At 32.3% G+C, this 17138-nt stretch overlaps 1 protein-coding gene across 1 annotated transcript; it reads right to left on the bottom strand.

Moving 5' to 3' along the window:
• Window positions 1–664: 664 nt before the first annotated feature.
• On the bottom strand, window positions 665–12400 carry LOC139520998 (lysosomal acid glucosylceramidase-like). The gene is made up of 10 exons (XM_071314131.1): window positions 12271–12400; window positions 11357–11554; window positions 10311–10454; window positions 8760–8893; window positions 8087–8259; window positions 7311–7548; window positions 5452–5673; window positions 2687–2850; window positions 2235–2351; window positions 665–1390 (listed from the first exon to the last, which is right to left on the bottom strand). Exons 1-10 carry the CDS (start codon window positions 12356–12358, stop codon window positions 1288–1290), a joined length of 1581 nt encoding a protein of 526 aa, XP_071170232.1. The 5' UTR covers window positions 12359–12400; the 3' UTR covers window positions 665–1287.
• Window positions 12401–17138: the final 4738 nt, after the last annotated feature.

Below are 17138 nucleotides of genomic sequence, written 5' to 3'. Positions count from 1 at the left end.
TTTCTCACTGTTAAATGTGCATACATAAATGGGAGGCAGCAAATAGATATATCAAAGTCATTGCTTTGACTCAGCAGGTACTCATTAGCATTAGCTCTAACATTCGAGGACCACTGGAGCTTCAAAACAGCATTACACAGTTTAAATTTAATCAATCTCAGCACAGTGGTTGTAATGTGAGATATGTGAATATTACACCTTACGGATATTGAAATCTTGTATCTTTAGAATCACAAGTCCAGTAGTCAGGATTTCTGTGTTGACATGAAATGTCACTGATATAGTCATAATTATAAATTGACTGTACCAAATTTGCATTTTTTTGAAATACTAATGATTTTCAACCCACAAAAAGATTACCTTAGCTGTAATTGGAATGTTGGTTCCTCCATGCGCTTCAAGTTTCTACTATATGTGGCATTTTTTTACATTTCTGTTTCAAGTACTTGTTACTGATGAGTCTTTTGTAGAAAATACTTGTGTTGGGCATACACAATTTTAATTTTAGTTTCTATGATGAGTTTATAACAAACCATTTAAATCCAAAGGCATCTTTCTTCCACTTATTCAAATCTTCAATATATTTTAAAGAACTTTGATCACAGCAATTCTTTATGAAGTATATATTGAGCTTCCTTTCAGACCTGACTTTTCAATAATAAACTCTGTCTTAACTTTTATTTTATGTATAAGTCAATATAACAAATAATATAAACTTAACATGATTTATTTATATAAATAACAATATGGCACATTTTAAATGAAACTAAAATATTTAATATCAATGATTTCATATTTATCCCTGAATTGAGCTTTAAATGACATTATATGAACAGGAATTACAATGCATGTGACTCTTAGTATGAAACATAGCAGTGATAGCAATCCTTCATTAAATAAATTATTAAGATGATGACTGAAATAAGATCAGAGTGACAAAGAGTGTGTATATTCAAAATCCTGCTTTTTTGTAATTTTTTTACATTTGCCACTTTTTTCCCATTCATTTTCCTAGACCCCACCTTTTTTACCCCATATCCCACATTTCCACATGCTATACCCTCCCCCTTTTATCCTACATCGGTCATTTTTAAAAAGTGTGTCACCCCCTCAAATAACCTTTTAAAAATGTGTTTAAAATAAACTCTAATCCAAATTCCAAGTCAATCCAATCAACATCATAAGAGTAGTACAGATCAAAACAGTCTACACATGTTGTTTATAGTAGTGATAATATGCTGGAGCCACAATACCATGATATAAAGAACGAGGTTGGACTCAGAATCCTCATGTCCACCATATAACAGTTTGTATAGAATGTTTGGAGTATGATAAATTAATATAACCCAATTCTGGATCATGTAGAGATATGATGCCATCATTTTCTGATCTGAAAAAGTAAAGACAATAGAAATTATAATTCTAAATAGTTACTGTTGAGTCTATTTTAATTCTCGCTTTAAGTTTTACAGATTGAGTTTATATGTAGCCATACTGTTTATGAAACTGTAAAATGCCTAATAAATGAAACTGTTTACTGTCTATCAAAAAGATGATTGTAATAGTAAGCATGAGTATGAAATTTTGTTTTGTAATACATTTTTGTGGTAATTTCAATCATCATTAACACTTGGTTTTTCAGAAAACAAATTCCCTCAACTTAAAACAGTTAAAATCATGTCTAATCATCATGTGAAAGACTATAGAGTTATCTCCCTGTATGAATGCTGATATTTGGTGACTTACCTGTTAACTATTACAATGACTATAGAGTTATCTCCCTGTAAGAATGCTGATATTTGTTGACTTACCTGTTAGTATTACAATGACTATAGAGCTATCTCCCTGTAAGAATGCTGATATTTGTTGATTTACCTGTTAACTATTACAATGACTATAGAGTTATCTCCCTGTATGAATGCTGATATTTGTTGACTTACCTGGTAAGTATTACAAGGACTATACAGTTATCTCCCTGTATGAATGCTGATATTTGTTGATTTACCTGTTAAGTATTACAAGGACTATACAGTTATCTCCCTGTATGAATGCTGATATTTGTTGATTTACCTGTTAAGATTTACAAAGACTATAGAGTTATCTCCCTGTAAGAATGGTGATTTACCTGTTTAGTATTACAAAGCATAAGCTGTAAGAATGCTAATATTTTTTTATTTACCTGTATTTACCTGTTAAGTATAAAGCTGTAAGAATGCTGATATTTGTTGACTTACCTGTTAAGTATTACAACAACTATAGAGTTATCTCCCTGTAAGAATGCTGAGATTTGTAAACCATCAACCTCACTCCCTCTAATGTCTATTCTCTTTGAACCAGGAAGTACAAACTTACTGTAAAAAAAAATGTAGCTAGGTGTTATTATAAGTCCATCTAGAATATTAGACATTTCAATTTTACATCAAACCAGCTCATTGTTGAAGGCCATAAGGTGACCTATAGTTGTTGATGTATGTGTCATTTTGGTCTCATGTGGACAGTTGTCTCATTGGCAATCATACCACATCTTCTTTTTTATAGGGACATACATGTAGAAAGAAGGGGACCATATTATTGATCAATGAAAGATGTAATAAATATTGACTGTTTGGAAAAAAATATAAATTTATCTAGAATAACATGATATTAATATCTTTTCCTTGGCAGATGAATCTTACTGTTTACAAACCTAAAATGACCCATGGCATAAAACATTGGTTGTTTATAAAATTCATCTTTCTTTGCATTTACAATTATGGGACTGTCTACAAAATTCTTCACCCAATTTGGTCCTCCCTCCATATCTAATGCTATATTCCAATCAGTCCATCCAGTAACCCAGTTATTGACATCCTGAAAGAAATAACAAGCTATATATATATTTAAAATAACTTGTGTTTAAAACCGTGGAGGTGCATGGAATAGAGTTCAATGCGTTTATTCCAGTGTGTTTACAGGTCTAAATGGGGTCCATATAAATCTGTACTAGTGTGGCAATAACTGTTGCAACACCTATGGTTTTGTTAGACACACAGATCATTCACCACAGAACCACGTTATCTAGCTGACCACCTTTTCCATGCACATCTTACAGAACATTGCTACATTTACCTATAAAACTTCACAATGAGTCAAATTTCATTTTTCTTTTTGAGAAATTTACATTGTGTAGGTCTTCAAGATCGTTGAATCTGCATTTATTTTTATGACTTTTTTGCTTAAGGATATCCTCACACATGATTTTTTTCTATAGAGCTATTTCAATTGTTTCTATAAATTAAATGCCTTCTAAATAACCCATTTTAATTTTGCAACAATTTCCATATGCATAATCAGATTGTCTCATGCACTCTTGGCACAGATGTTCAGTGATATATTGCAATAAGTAGGCTCTTGATATAAACAACGTTTAATAATTTAACATTAAATACCGTCTTTTGATCAAAGAAGCTTCTGTCTAATTTGCAAGAAATGATAAATAGATCTGATAACTTTTTCCTTCTTCAATGTAAGGATTAGCCGATATGTAGCTGGCTAAGTATTCAGTAAAGTGCTGTTTCAATGGGTGTCCCAGAAAAATGCATTTTTTTCATATTTTAAATTATTTTGAGTTTTAATGCAGGTAGCTAATCAATTCACTGTATGATGAAGAGATAATATAAACAGTCTCATAGGAAAAGTTTATTGTTGAATAAAGTATTTTACAAATGAAGTGTTGAATTCCCTATTTTTTGCCTGCTTATTTTGTGACATGGTCGAATGACCCAAAATCAAAATTGTTTTATAAACCTTTTTTTATGATTGTCAACTAGGTAAAAAGGATTTTCAGGTAATACAATAGTTTTGTCAAGGTTTAGGGCATTAAAACATGAAAAATCTTCGAAAAATAAGGATTAAAAACAATTTTAAATGGTCACGTTGTCGGACTAACATTTTCTGTCTTCTTCCTAAGTGAAAATGAAATATAAGTTATGTAGCAATAGAGGGCAATTAAATGCACAAAATATCTTGAGGCTTGAACTTTTTAACTAAAATGTGATAATTCATCATGAAGTTACAGCAGAAAGTTTTATTTTTTTCAGGAATCGTCATTAAAGTTTACTCTTGAAAAATCTGTCCAACCGTTACGGGCGAAAATTTCAATTTTAATTTGCAAGTTGCCAACTCAGTTTAAGTTTTTTTTAATGTTTATGACAACAAATTTTACGACAATTGCAATGCACATACAGTATTGCTGTCAACTGTTCCTTTTTACTCGAGGTCAACGACATCGAAGGGGAGAACACTCTTTCTGTCCAACCAAGAGATGGAAGTTACATCCGAATTAATGTTACGTCCAACATCCAAGATATTCTCTACAATGGCTACCACAAGTCACGGAATCAATTTGCTTCCACTTTGACAATAACTTAACCTTAAATACTACCGTATATATGAAAAATAAAGAGGTTTTAAACTGTTGACAGTCTAAATTTGACATAATTTTGAAAATTAGGACGTAACAAGAGTCCGATAATGTTCTGTTGGACGAACCTTAGGACAAAATCTTCTAATGTCGGACGTAACAGCTTTTTAAAAGTAAAAAGAAACTTGTTAACAACTAACAAGTCCACATAAATTTAAAAATAGTTCTCAGACCCTACCTCAACTCTTCTTAAGAGGTGCCCATTTTTAAATTGCCATTAGAATCAGTAAAATAATGAATTCTGTCCTATCTTTGTCCGACAGGGAATATAATCTGTCCTATGTTTGTCCTACAACAAATGAGTTCTGTCACTGTTCATCCAACAGTTTTTTTATGGTTTTGTTTTATCCATTTATTTAATAATGAACCATTTTACCTCTTGCTGAGGAACAACAGCTGTAGATATTAGTATAAACAGCATAGTTTTGATTTTGTTTTTGACTTTGAATGATGCAAATGGAACAAATTCTCATCCAAAAATGTCCCTGTTTGTCCGACATATTTTAAGATTTTTCAAACTTATAAGTTAGTTTTTGAAAAATTTAACAAAATGAAATACTTTAATTGAAGATCTTATGAACTGTCAGAGAAAAATTAATATATTTATTAACAAAGCCTTCATATAAAAGGAAAATATTAAATTTTCAATGTCCTGTTACGTCCAACATAACCTCTGTCCAACATGCTAAATATGTCTAATTTTATATTTTCTGACTAAAAAACTATCTTTTTATATGTAAAACCCTAAACAAGAATCATTCTCCTTTCAGAAAATCATGTTATTATGATTGAAACAGCTACTTTTAAAATCATACATGTTGTCACACACTAACAACACTATACTGAATACTTAGCCAGCTGTGAAAAAAGTTGAAATAATTCATAATTTAATCTCAATATAAAATAATGTAATTGTTATATATAGATACTGATTAAAGTAAACTTTAAAATTTTCTTACACTTTTAAATAAGTAAAAATAGCAATTTACCTGTAAAATATCATGAGCATAACTTTCAGCCCTTTCCCAGCTTCCCAGAATAACTTTACCAAATGGTAGAATAGATCCTGCACAGGCCTCGGTAGCCAGTATAAATTTATCTGGGAATTTCTGATGAGTACTGGATAAAGCTATAGTTGGAGTAATAAAATCTTCATACCAATGGACAGCTATTCCAGAGATATACTTTGATGCTTCAGGACTGGAAAATACCTGAAAATATCAACATAAGGCATTAGCATTAAATTTCCTATTGTCTACAGTAAACACTTAAATGCAACTTAGTTAATCATTTTGCTCAAGTGCATGAGTTTTTAGTAGTTGGCTCACTGATGATACCCTAACCAAAATTTTTAGCAAATATTAAAAGTTGTTGAGTGATGAATCTGAAAACGCACCACATGGTATATATAGCTGACTTAAATAAACCCTGAAACCAAATTCAGAAATCCTTGTATTGTAGTCCTGAGAAAAATGTAATGAAAATTCTGGTATGTCAAAGATTTTCTTTGTGACAGAATGTATTCACTGATCCAATATAAATAAAGGTTTATTTTCTTCCAATGCTAATGAATGTTCATTATCATTCATTGGATACCACTTTTGGTGTATTTAGTGGGTAAAGGCCTGGTCACAAGGAACCCACAACACATTCTATGCAGCGCCACGACATGAAATTTGGTCAAATTGTGGGTCATGAATGTTTGGAAAAACATATTGTCTACCGTTTAAAGAGGATGGCTATTCCATCAGAACGATTATGCTCGACCCTGCGACTCCAACAAGGGCAAAATATGGTTCTGTAATCTTTGATTCGAGCCCATGAACAGTAAAGGAACCAATGAAATGCCAGACGTTGGTTGGTTAGCCATGGAACAAGGTGCCTGATGTTTGGGCAGTATATCACACTGATGCAAGAGTTGGCGCAGGAATCTGCCGGTGATTTCGTTGGATTCATACAGATGGAGCCTGGCATGTTTCAAGAGCTTTCTCTGAGAGTCGCATCACAGTGGCACCACAATTGTACGACAGTGGCATGACAGTGATCTGACAGTGACAGGACAGTAACACGCGGATCCCAAGACAAAGTCACATAAAAACCTAAAAAATAGCCACAAACAACTCACGATTGTCGTACAACTGTCGCATGACTGTCACAAGACCGACTAGTGACAAACCCACTACAGTACAATTACAATTCTTTTTTTTTCTGTCTTGTACCCATCATAGAACCATCGTCGACATATCTTAGCTGATGTGACCACTCAAATATTTTTTTTACCATTTTGCACGACAACTGTTTTATAGATCTTCCACGACAAAAAATTGTACAACCTGTTGCGACTAGGGCAATCTTCAACAAATGACAAATTTCCAATAGGTTTGTTAAGCAGACTTCCACGAAACCATGCAAGTTTTACTTTATCTATGAAAATAAATGAACACATAGTGTTCATGCGCCTGTCCAAAGTCGGGAGCCTCTGGCCTTTGTTAGTCTTTTATGATTTTTATCTTAGTTTCTTGTGTATATTTCAAGTTTAGTTTGACTTCCATTATCACTGAACTAGTATACATTTTTGTTTAGGGGCCAGCTTAAGCATGCCTCTGGGTGCGGGAGTTTCTCGCTGCATTGAAGATCCATTGGTGGCCTTTGGCTGTTGTCCCTTTGACACATTCCCCATTTTCTTCTCAATTTTATTCATTTAATTCATCATTTATTCAATGTCAAACCTTTTACAAGGTTAAAAGAACATTGCACCATACAGAATCATTAACATATTATGCTGGAATCTTTTTCTCTCTAAAGTTTCAATTTTTTTTATAAATTCTTTGTTAATTCAATGCCAAACCTGTTCTGCCCAATAAGGTAATAAGAATCTTGCATCGTCTAATATCATTAACTTGATATACTGAAAGCCATTTTTCTCCAAAGCTGGTCCCAAGTCTAATGCGATGAAACTTCTTTGTTGGGCAGCTGTCCATCCCATAGCTTGGAACTTGAAATTAGGAAGTTTTCCATCTGAAGGTTCATTCTGTGCTGTTATACCCCATAGATCAATGCCATGTTTACTATACTCTTGTAAAAATCTAAAAGTGAAATATACCAATAAACCATTAAAATAAAATTCCAAATTATTGCTAACTGAAGATGGACATAAATTCTAACCCATTATTATAAATACATTACATCTGTCAAATTGCACCCCATTGATATATTTGACACTCCAAAAAGGTGACCCATACCAGTAGCACATCAGTCTACACCTTCATATAGAAAGAGACCACATTGTGATTTGGAGCAGCATGGCACATTCTAAAAGTACATTCTTAGGAAAACACCTCTAAAAAGGGGAGTGTACAGTACGTATCATATCATAAAAAGATCATAGAAATGTCTGTAAAAACTGTGTTCTGATCTTTTTATATAATATGAATGAATTATGTGTTTCAAGATGTTATGATAGCTGTGAAATAAAGGGTTGTGATATTCATATACAGTATATGAATGGGTAGGAATTTTTGCGTAAATCAATATATGATCATTTTTAAACTATAGCCAGATGTCTGTATTTAAATTTGTATATTGAAGTCATCTTGTGCCAAAAATATATATTGACTTTCTTACCTAACAAAATATTGAGCCCATGTTTTATAGTATTTGCCTCCAGGTTGTCCTATTAAGCTTCCTTTTCCTGTCATATTTTGATTGTCTTTCATCCAAGCAGGAGCACTCCAAGGACTTCCAAATAAAGTCAGGTTTCTTTTGTTCATTTTCTGAGCTGCTATAATGTAAGGAATCTAAATAAAAACCAAAACTGGTTTCCTAAATTTTCAGAAACAACAGGATATTGTGAAATCGGTAAAAAGATCAATGTGCAAGAAATTTCTAATTGTTCGTTCATCGTGAAATGGCAATTTTATTTCGCGTTCTTCCGTGTAGATACCTCCCCCCTTTACGCCTCTCTATGAAAATACTATTTTTTTATGACAGTTATAAGTCCACTCATTTGTTAACATACCCACAACAAATCACTTTGGACGTTCATTTTTTTTGGATAATTTCATCACTATCTCACTTTGACAGAATATGATGTATTAATTTTATTTAATATTTAAAGACCCAGCCTTAAACTTATCCATCTTATATGGGAAATTTAAACAGGTTGTGTCTTTAGCAAATCTTTGTTAGACAAAAATCATAATTTAAACAATGTCTTATTCAGGTACATATTAATATACTTCCATTCTTTTAAAGAAAATTAAATTGTTGTTTTGTATCTAAATTTTAAAACAATCACCTTATACTTTAAATCTTCAACAGCCAATGAGAAGTTTTGTAACATAAAATCTCCAGGATGGTCGTCATAGGAATATGGATGTGTTGAAAAATCACAGCTAGCCATTGGTATTCTTCCCACGGTATACTCAATACCTGTTCAAAAATAATATACATGTACAACAATAAATTTAAATTCAAATTAGAATGATTAATTTAAACTGACTATACAAGTGTCAACTTAATCAATATGTCTAACGTAAGGGTACCCAAATTGCACCGAGTACCCAAATTGCACCTATTTAGCAAAAATAGCAACGGAAATCTTACAAGATTTCCCTAGAGACTAAACAATTTGTATTTTTATTATTTGATACTATGCACATCTTTCAACATAGGTAAAACTATTTAGATATGCACGGAACGTTCACAGTATTTATCAACAGATGAAGTGTTTACTGAAAAAGCAAAATGTACTGAAACGTCGCCATGCGACGTCATCAAAACGTCATCTTTTTAAAATGAGCAAATACAATATGTTACAAGTATCCATTTTAAAGAAAATGAATAGAAAGCATGGACTAATACCCAAATGTTTAAAATATTTGAAGAAACTACTCAAATGCTCTGTTATTAGACTTTTGACAATGCAAATTTAAGCATGAATGCAATTTGGGTACTCCTCATTTCAGAATCATTGATGGTTTGGAGGTCAGTTTAGACCAATTTTTCTATGATTCAATATGGATTAAATATCAAATTGGTGTAACTATATAATAAAGAAGGATATGGCTACAAAATAAACACAGAATGGACATTTTTGTCTTGATCATAAAAAAACGTAGGTTTGGGTACTGTCACGTTACATAGATATAATCTTTATCAGCTATGTAGACTTGGATTCCTTCAAAAACTATTCAATATTTAATTTTTTTTATCTTATATAACCTTACTATGCAGTTTGGGCTTTTCTCATTGTTGAAGGCTGTATGGTGACCTATAGTTGCTAATTTCTTTGTCATTTGGTCTCTTGTGGCAAGTTGTCTCATTGACAACCATACCACATCTTTTTTTGAACTTGACATCTAAGACTTATTCCAATTTAACGTTTTGTTATTCTATTTTCAATTTGCTTGCGCTGGGGGTCAAGTCTCAAGTCCCTTTTTATTCAGTCACACACCAAAATTTCCTGGTAATCATAAAGTTTTATGGCATTGGTTTGAAGTGAGAAATCCAAGGCAGTATATTTTAATGAAGTCACAAACCTGTTGTTATACATTTGTACACATCAACTATTACTAAGGTTGAAATTAAGGTATCACAGGTTTTGATTTACAAAATGTACCAGGAGTAAACAGTACTGAGATGACTGAACTGGTTTTAAAGTCAAAAATGAGTAAATTTAGTTTCGGAAGTAGGCTAGTATCATGGCACCATATAAGGAGAACAGTTGAATATATGATAAATATCTTAATTTGTAAGATATTGCTTACTTAAATAAGTAAACTTCAGAAGTAAAGAACAATACGTGCAAAGTGTCTTGAATTAACACAATCAACAGATCTTGACTCACCCTCAGGAGAATAGTATGACTTGAGTAGATTTTCTTGAGCTTCAGTTGACAGGCTAGCAATGTTAATCCCTGCAGCGTCAGTGAATGCTCCACCAAAGCCAATCATGGTCTGGTACGTCACATTTTTATTGATAGTGAATATTCCTGCATCATAAATACATGTAGATTTTTTGGTTAGTATAACATGGATATACATGTATCAAAATATATATATTTATATATACATGTATGGTCATTTTAACTTCTTTCAACTTTAAAGTATGTCAGCTATGGTTGATTTTGCAAAAACTGATTGTGAAATTAAACATTTTATAATTATATGCATTAGATAATCAATGCAAGGTAAAAAAAAATAGAAAATATTTATGTAGACGATTTCATAAACTATCCTATTTTCTATGCCTCAAAATTTCTGTTCAAAAGATTATTTTTTTGTTGGCATTTTTGGCAAAATGTTTGGTTTTGAATTGTAAGAATTATATGTGGTGCAAAACTACATTTTTTTATCTGATTATACAGATATTCATGTATTTTATCTTTATTACCAGTTCTCATTGAGTTTTGACTTCAGAGTGCAGAACATAAGTTAACTATAAATTCATGAAATATAGTAAGCAGCTTAAAATACACATCATTTGGATTCATACCAAATACCCTTACTTACTATTACAGTCATGACAGTGTGATAGATATAATTATATATATATATGTACTTGCAAGCCTAGAAAATTATTGATACAATTAATGAGCTTCTTTTATCTCTTTATAAACAATAAAAATCTTACAAAAAAGACTTGCATCAATCAATGATATCTAAGATGAAAAAATCTTGTGTTTCTTTATTCAATTATCTCATTTTCGTCATGGAAAACAAATGGAGTAAAATTAACCTGTAGCTCTTAAATGCCTTGGCTTATATTTCCAAATTACTTCAGTGTCTGAAAAATCATCATGTTTAAATTGTTATCAAAGGTCTGTAATTACAATTCATTTTTTTTTCAAAATAAAAACAGTTGAAAAATTTCATTAATTAAATTGTATTTTACCTTTGTTGGTTGTAGAAGGGGTGGAATTAAACTGTCCATAGGTTTTATGAAGACGATATCCATCTTTATTTGAAGTGTACACAGTATATCTGCCTTTAGGAATGGGAACATTAGATTCTACTCTGTCACAGTAGGTGGAGTTACAAACACACACATAAGAACCCTGTCCATAACTTCTTTGGTCACATGGTAAACTATCTAAATTAATAAAATATAATTGTCATAAGGTACATGTACCCTATCTACAGTATCTAAGTACAAACCATTTAAAAGTTGCGAGAATAATTCCATATTTTTTGTTCATTGAATTTTGTCAAGTATAATTTGTAATGTCGGTTAAAAGCTCATGAGAGCTTATGTTATATTGTTATTTGTATACTATGCTGACTCTAAATAAAGCTTATCTACACATGTATTATCCTGATTATTTCTTATTACAGTACTCGACCACTAGTCATTCTAGTGACTAGCAACTCAGCATGCTCAGACAAGATAAATATTACTTGTCAAGGTGATCAAAAGTACAAGTCAGGCACAGCATTTTCACACCTCTGAAAATAAATACTTGTTTAACATTTCCTTATTGAAAGTGAGAAACCAGCTAGTGTCTGGAATGACAATACAATTTGCTGAGCACTGTTTGAAGTATAAAGTATCAAATAGAGTTATCTCCCTTTTGCCACCAAAATATAAACAATAACTAAAACTGCTCTAATAATCCCTAAAGGCATTTGGATTTAAGAGCTGGATAATTCCAAAGTTTGACCCCATAGTTCAACGATTAAAATTTCTGAGTTGTATTAGTTTTTGAGTGTGGTAAACAAATCAACCAAAAGCCAAGGTTTTACGTGAACTTTGGAAAATATCATAGAAAATCTCAAAAATCTAATTATTTTAAAACGAGTAAGGTATACCTGAAGACGACTTTGTAACTAGAACAAGTAGAAAAAGCAGAAAATATTTGTTTAAAGCAGAAAAAATAGATTCAATAAGTTTGAACATCGTCGATTTCCTGATCACATGTTTTTGTTTATTCGGAAGTAGTAAAATAATTGGAAATCGAAAGAAAACTCGGAAAGACACTGAAATTCCGAAAGTTTCAACAGTGGATGAAAAAAATTTAATTGTGGAAAACTTTTAGTGAAGTACGATTCATACCTGCCAACTGTCACTATTTGCGGGGGATTTCCCCCATGGAGGCTACAAATCGAAAATTTGAAAGAGCAATTTTGTCCACAATTTAAACAAAACAATAAATTTTACAATGACTGTAGGCTAATATAAATATAAAGAAGCCAAAAAACAACATTAAAATGTATTTGCAGGCTCCCTTGAAGGTTTTTTAGGACTATGACAGCCATCTTGAACGCAAAACCCCCATGGGCATTTTGAAAAGTTGGCAGGTATGACGATTTAAGTTTTTATTAACTCCCCACTTGAATAATATCCGTTGAGGAGTTCCATGATTGGAAGGAAATACATATATAGAAGAAGAAGACAAGTAAAAGCTTTTTATAAAAAGCATGCCTGATCATGCCTCACCGTATACAATATTTATGTCACTACGAAGGAATGTGTATGATCTGATTGTCCATACTTCTTTGAAGATGAAAAGGGTTTTGTTTTAGCGAATGTCGGACAGAAAGTCACAAGAAAAAAAGTCACAGACAAAAAGTCAAGGACAAAAAGTCACAGGATAAAAAGTCACAATTCAGTTTTGAGATTAATTTTCTTTGAACAAGAAAAAATCATTTTAAAAATATTTTTGTTTTTTTTCTTGAACTATGATATATAAAGCAAATTTAGAATTAAAATGCATTCAATAAATATTAATAATCTTCAATTAATTGTTATGAAAACAAGATGTCAAAGTGGGTACTTTATATCCTGTGACTTTCTGTCCGTTTACCTTTCAACCAGGAACATATATATTGATATATTGTTAGGTATACTGTTCCCAGTTTCAACATAGTAAGATTTTTGTAAAATACAATAATATTATAGCTTAGCCTTAAAGATAAGGCGAACCCATATCAACTCATAATGTTAAAGGTTGAGCAGGGACAGAGTCAATAGATTTATAACAGCTTAAGTGAGGAGATAAGTTATAATAATATGGTAAACTAAAAGCGTTTGAATGTGTCCTTTGTTTTTTCTATGTTTGGTTGCTTTTTCATCATGAGGCGAATTGTACAGTGCTTAAGCCCTTGTTTGTCAACCATCCGGGGTTTTTTTATCCGACGTTCCTTATTGTCCGCTATCCCTTTTATGTCCGACGTTCCTTATTGTTCGCTATCCAATTTCAAGTTGCTCGACGATGTCAAAATACATTTTTGATATTGTTTGAACCTTTTGTTTTTCTCAACAATTTTGGGAGTATCACACCCCTCACTATTTCTACACACTGCATGTGTCATTTTAGCGTGCATACTTATAGTGCTTGAGGTCGTCAGTCCGATGATTGTCAGACAAACCAAAGACTTGAACCGATTTGTGTTTCCTGCTTCTCCACTAAGAACACCGTAGTGTGAAGTAAGATCAAAGACTAAACGATCCAGCATAATGTTTTCGTTCTGCAGTTACAGGTCTTCATACTCATTATTAACTTTTGCGCAAGCATATTAAAATACCCGGCGTATAGGTCTCGTACTGACGAATGAACGGTACGAAACAGAGTTGCTTAAACTATATCTATAATTCTGAATGTGCTTGTAATAATTGCAACTGGACGTTTAGCAACCCCGTTCATGATCTATTAATCTTTTGTTCATCTTGGATACACAGCCGCTTAATTAGAATACCGTGATTTACTTTTTCCAGAGCTATTTGTGAATTACCTTTCTTTGTCCATTTTAACTTATTAATAGAATTAAAGCCAGCTGTTCTCTGTTTGGCAACACTGAACGGCATTACTCAGTGATGGATTATCGGATGTGTTGGCTTCAAAATATGTGTCAATTTTCCTAATAAATGACAAAACACTTTAATACTGAAACTGCGTAATTTATACAGCCATTACAGCGTACGATATTAAATATTTTCTAAGTATTAGTGTAAATTGTGTTGCCCTAGTGGTGTCCTGGCTGTAGAGAATGCGATTAAGGTCATTGCTGGTTTGAAAACGTAGACACGTTTCAGAGAAGACATTCTACACCCCAGCGAATTAATAGTACGTCATAGAATCAGGGGTACTATTTTCTGTGTGAAATATATGTGACTTCCTGATATCATTGTATGGTGTGGATCTTTCACTATTGTTGAAACTTTGCCTCCGCAAAGACAAAGGTCAAACATAGAATTTATTACATTCCCAACATTACAAGGGCTTGATTATTGTCTGACATCATTAATCCCGTCTCTTTCACTATGGCAATAAAATTGAGAATGAAAATGGGGAATGTGTCAAAGAGACAACAACCCGACAATAGAACAGACAACAGCAGAAGATCACCAATTGGTCTTCAATGCAGCGAGAACACTTTAACAGGTCATTTTGAACAACATCAAAAAAGAAATAGTCTGTAGCCAAACTAAGGAATTTCGGCCTGATCTATCAAGAGAAAAACTTGTTTTTTCATTTACTTGATGATTACGTTTTATTGAAACTTGTTAAGCTTTCCGGGACATGCATTACTAGTATGTGTGAATCGCTGGAGTCAACTTTTATAAGTATTTTACATAAAGATTGTTGTTTCTAGGACTTTTACCGTGTGTCTCCTTTTATTTAGCTGTATTTGGCAAAACTTTTAGGAATTTTGGTCCGTACTGCTCTTCAACTTCGTACTTTATTTGGCCCTTTTAACTTTTTGGATTCGAGCGTCACTGTTGAGTCTTTTGTAGACGAAACGTGCGTTTGTCGTATATACAAAATTTAGTCCTGGTATCTATGATGAGTTTATGTATGTGCACTGAGATATTATTAGTAACTCGAAGGACATTCTTTAATATTAACGTTTCATGGTTTGTACAATCACCTATTTTAAAATTTGCTTACAGATATAACAAGCAATTCCTATTAAACATATCTTCAAAACTTAAGTGCATCACTGTTATATTTGAAATTCATTTTTTTGGTCGTCCATATCAGCTAAGACTGTTGGTATTTAGTTGTTTTATTCGTCCGTATTCTTAATGTATTCTTTAACTGATTTAACTGTTTTATCACTAAATATTTCACATCTAATGCACATTCCATTTACATTGTCCTCAATTTGACAAAGATGTGTCAAGCGGCACTTGCAGCTGTCATTCTTTCGAGGATACCTCGCTGACGTTTTGGAATTTCCGAGCATTTTGGCTTGGAAAATTCAATCAGTAGAAATAAGTGTTATCAATTTAAAACCAAATCAGCAATTCAACATGACAGCAAGCACATTAAATTCAAGAACAAATGCGTGATTCAATTTAAAACAAATGGCATGATTTTTGCAGATTTATGATGATGATGATTTCCTATTGATTCTGGCGGAAATTCTTCTTCGTGTCAAATGCTGTTTTTTACTGTTCAGTTTACAAACTTGCGATTGTTTGTTTGATAAAAGTTACGGAGTTAGAGTTAGTTGACAGTAAATTATCCTCTTGCTTGTTGTGAAGTCTTTTTTGTGCAGAAGTACCCGTCCACATCCACTCTTTGTTTTGGTTAGATGTATTTTGATTTGCATCCATCTGGTGATCAAGTTAAGCAATTTTCAATTTATAGTTTGAACGCCTTCTGTTTATATGCCTGTTCCAAGTCAAGATCTGTAATTTAGTGGTGTGTTTTTGTTGCTGTTTAGCATAATTGTTTTTCGTTTACTTTTTTTACATACTGTGTTCTTGTATTGTGTTGTTTCACCACTGTCCCATGTAAGGGAGAGGGTTTGGCGACATCTAACTAGTTAAACCCCGCCACATTCTGTATGTGCATTGCCCGTGACCTCAATAATTGGGCATGCCAATAAATAAATTATATTTAGCCGTTGGTGTATTGTCGACCTCAATAACTGAGCATACTTATAAACGTTTTATAATTAGTTGTTGGTGCTTTTATGGCCTCAATAATTGAGCATACTTATAAACGTATTATATTTAGTTGTTGGTGCTTTTGTGGCCTCAATAATTGAGAATACTTATAAACGTATTATATTTAGTTGTTGGTGCTTTTGTGGCCTCAATAATTGAGAATACTTATAAACGTATTATGTTTAGTTGCTGGTGATTTGGTGAACTCAATACTTGAGCATACTTATAAACGTTTTATATTTAGCTGTTTGGTTTTTTGTCGACCTTGATAACTGTGCATAATTATAAACGTATTATATTTAGTTGTTGGTGTTTTGGTGGCCTCAATAATAGAGCATAATTATAAACGTATTATATTTAGTTGTTGGTGTTTTGGTGGCCTCAATAACTGTGCATAATTATAAACGTATTATACTTAGTTGTTGGTGTTTTGGTGGCCTCAATAATTGAGCATACTTATAAACGTATTATATTTAGCTGTAAGTGTTTTTGTGAACTCAATAACTGTGCATAATTATTAACGTATTATATTTAGTTGTTGGTGATTTGGTGGCCTAAATAATTGAGCATAATTATTAATGTATTATATTTACCTGATTGGTGTTTCGATGACCTCAATAATTGAGCATAATTATGAACGTATTATATTAAGTTGTTGGTGTTTTGGTAACCTCAATGGTTGAGCATATTATAAACGTATTATATTTAGTTGTTGGTGATTTGGTGGCCTAAATAATTGAGCATAATTATTAATGTATTATATTATCCTGATTGGTGTTTC

The sequence above is a fragment of the Mytilus edulis genome, chromosome 4 (assembly GCF_963676685.1).
Source record: "Mytilus edulis chromosome 4, xbMytEdul2.2, whole genome shotgun sequence".
NCBI lineage: Eukaryota > Metazoa > Mollusca > Bivalvia > Mytilida > Mytilidae > Mytilus > Mytilus edulis.
This window is presented reverse-complemented; position numbering and strand designations above follow the sequence as displayed.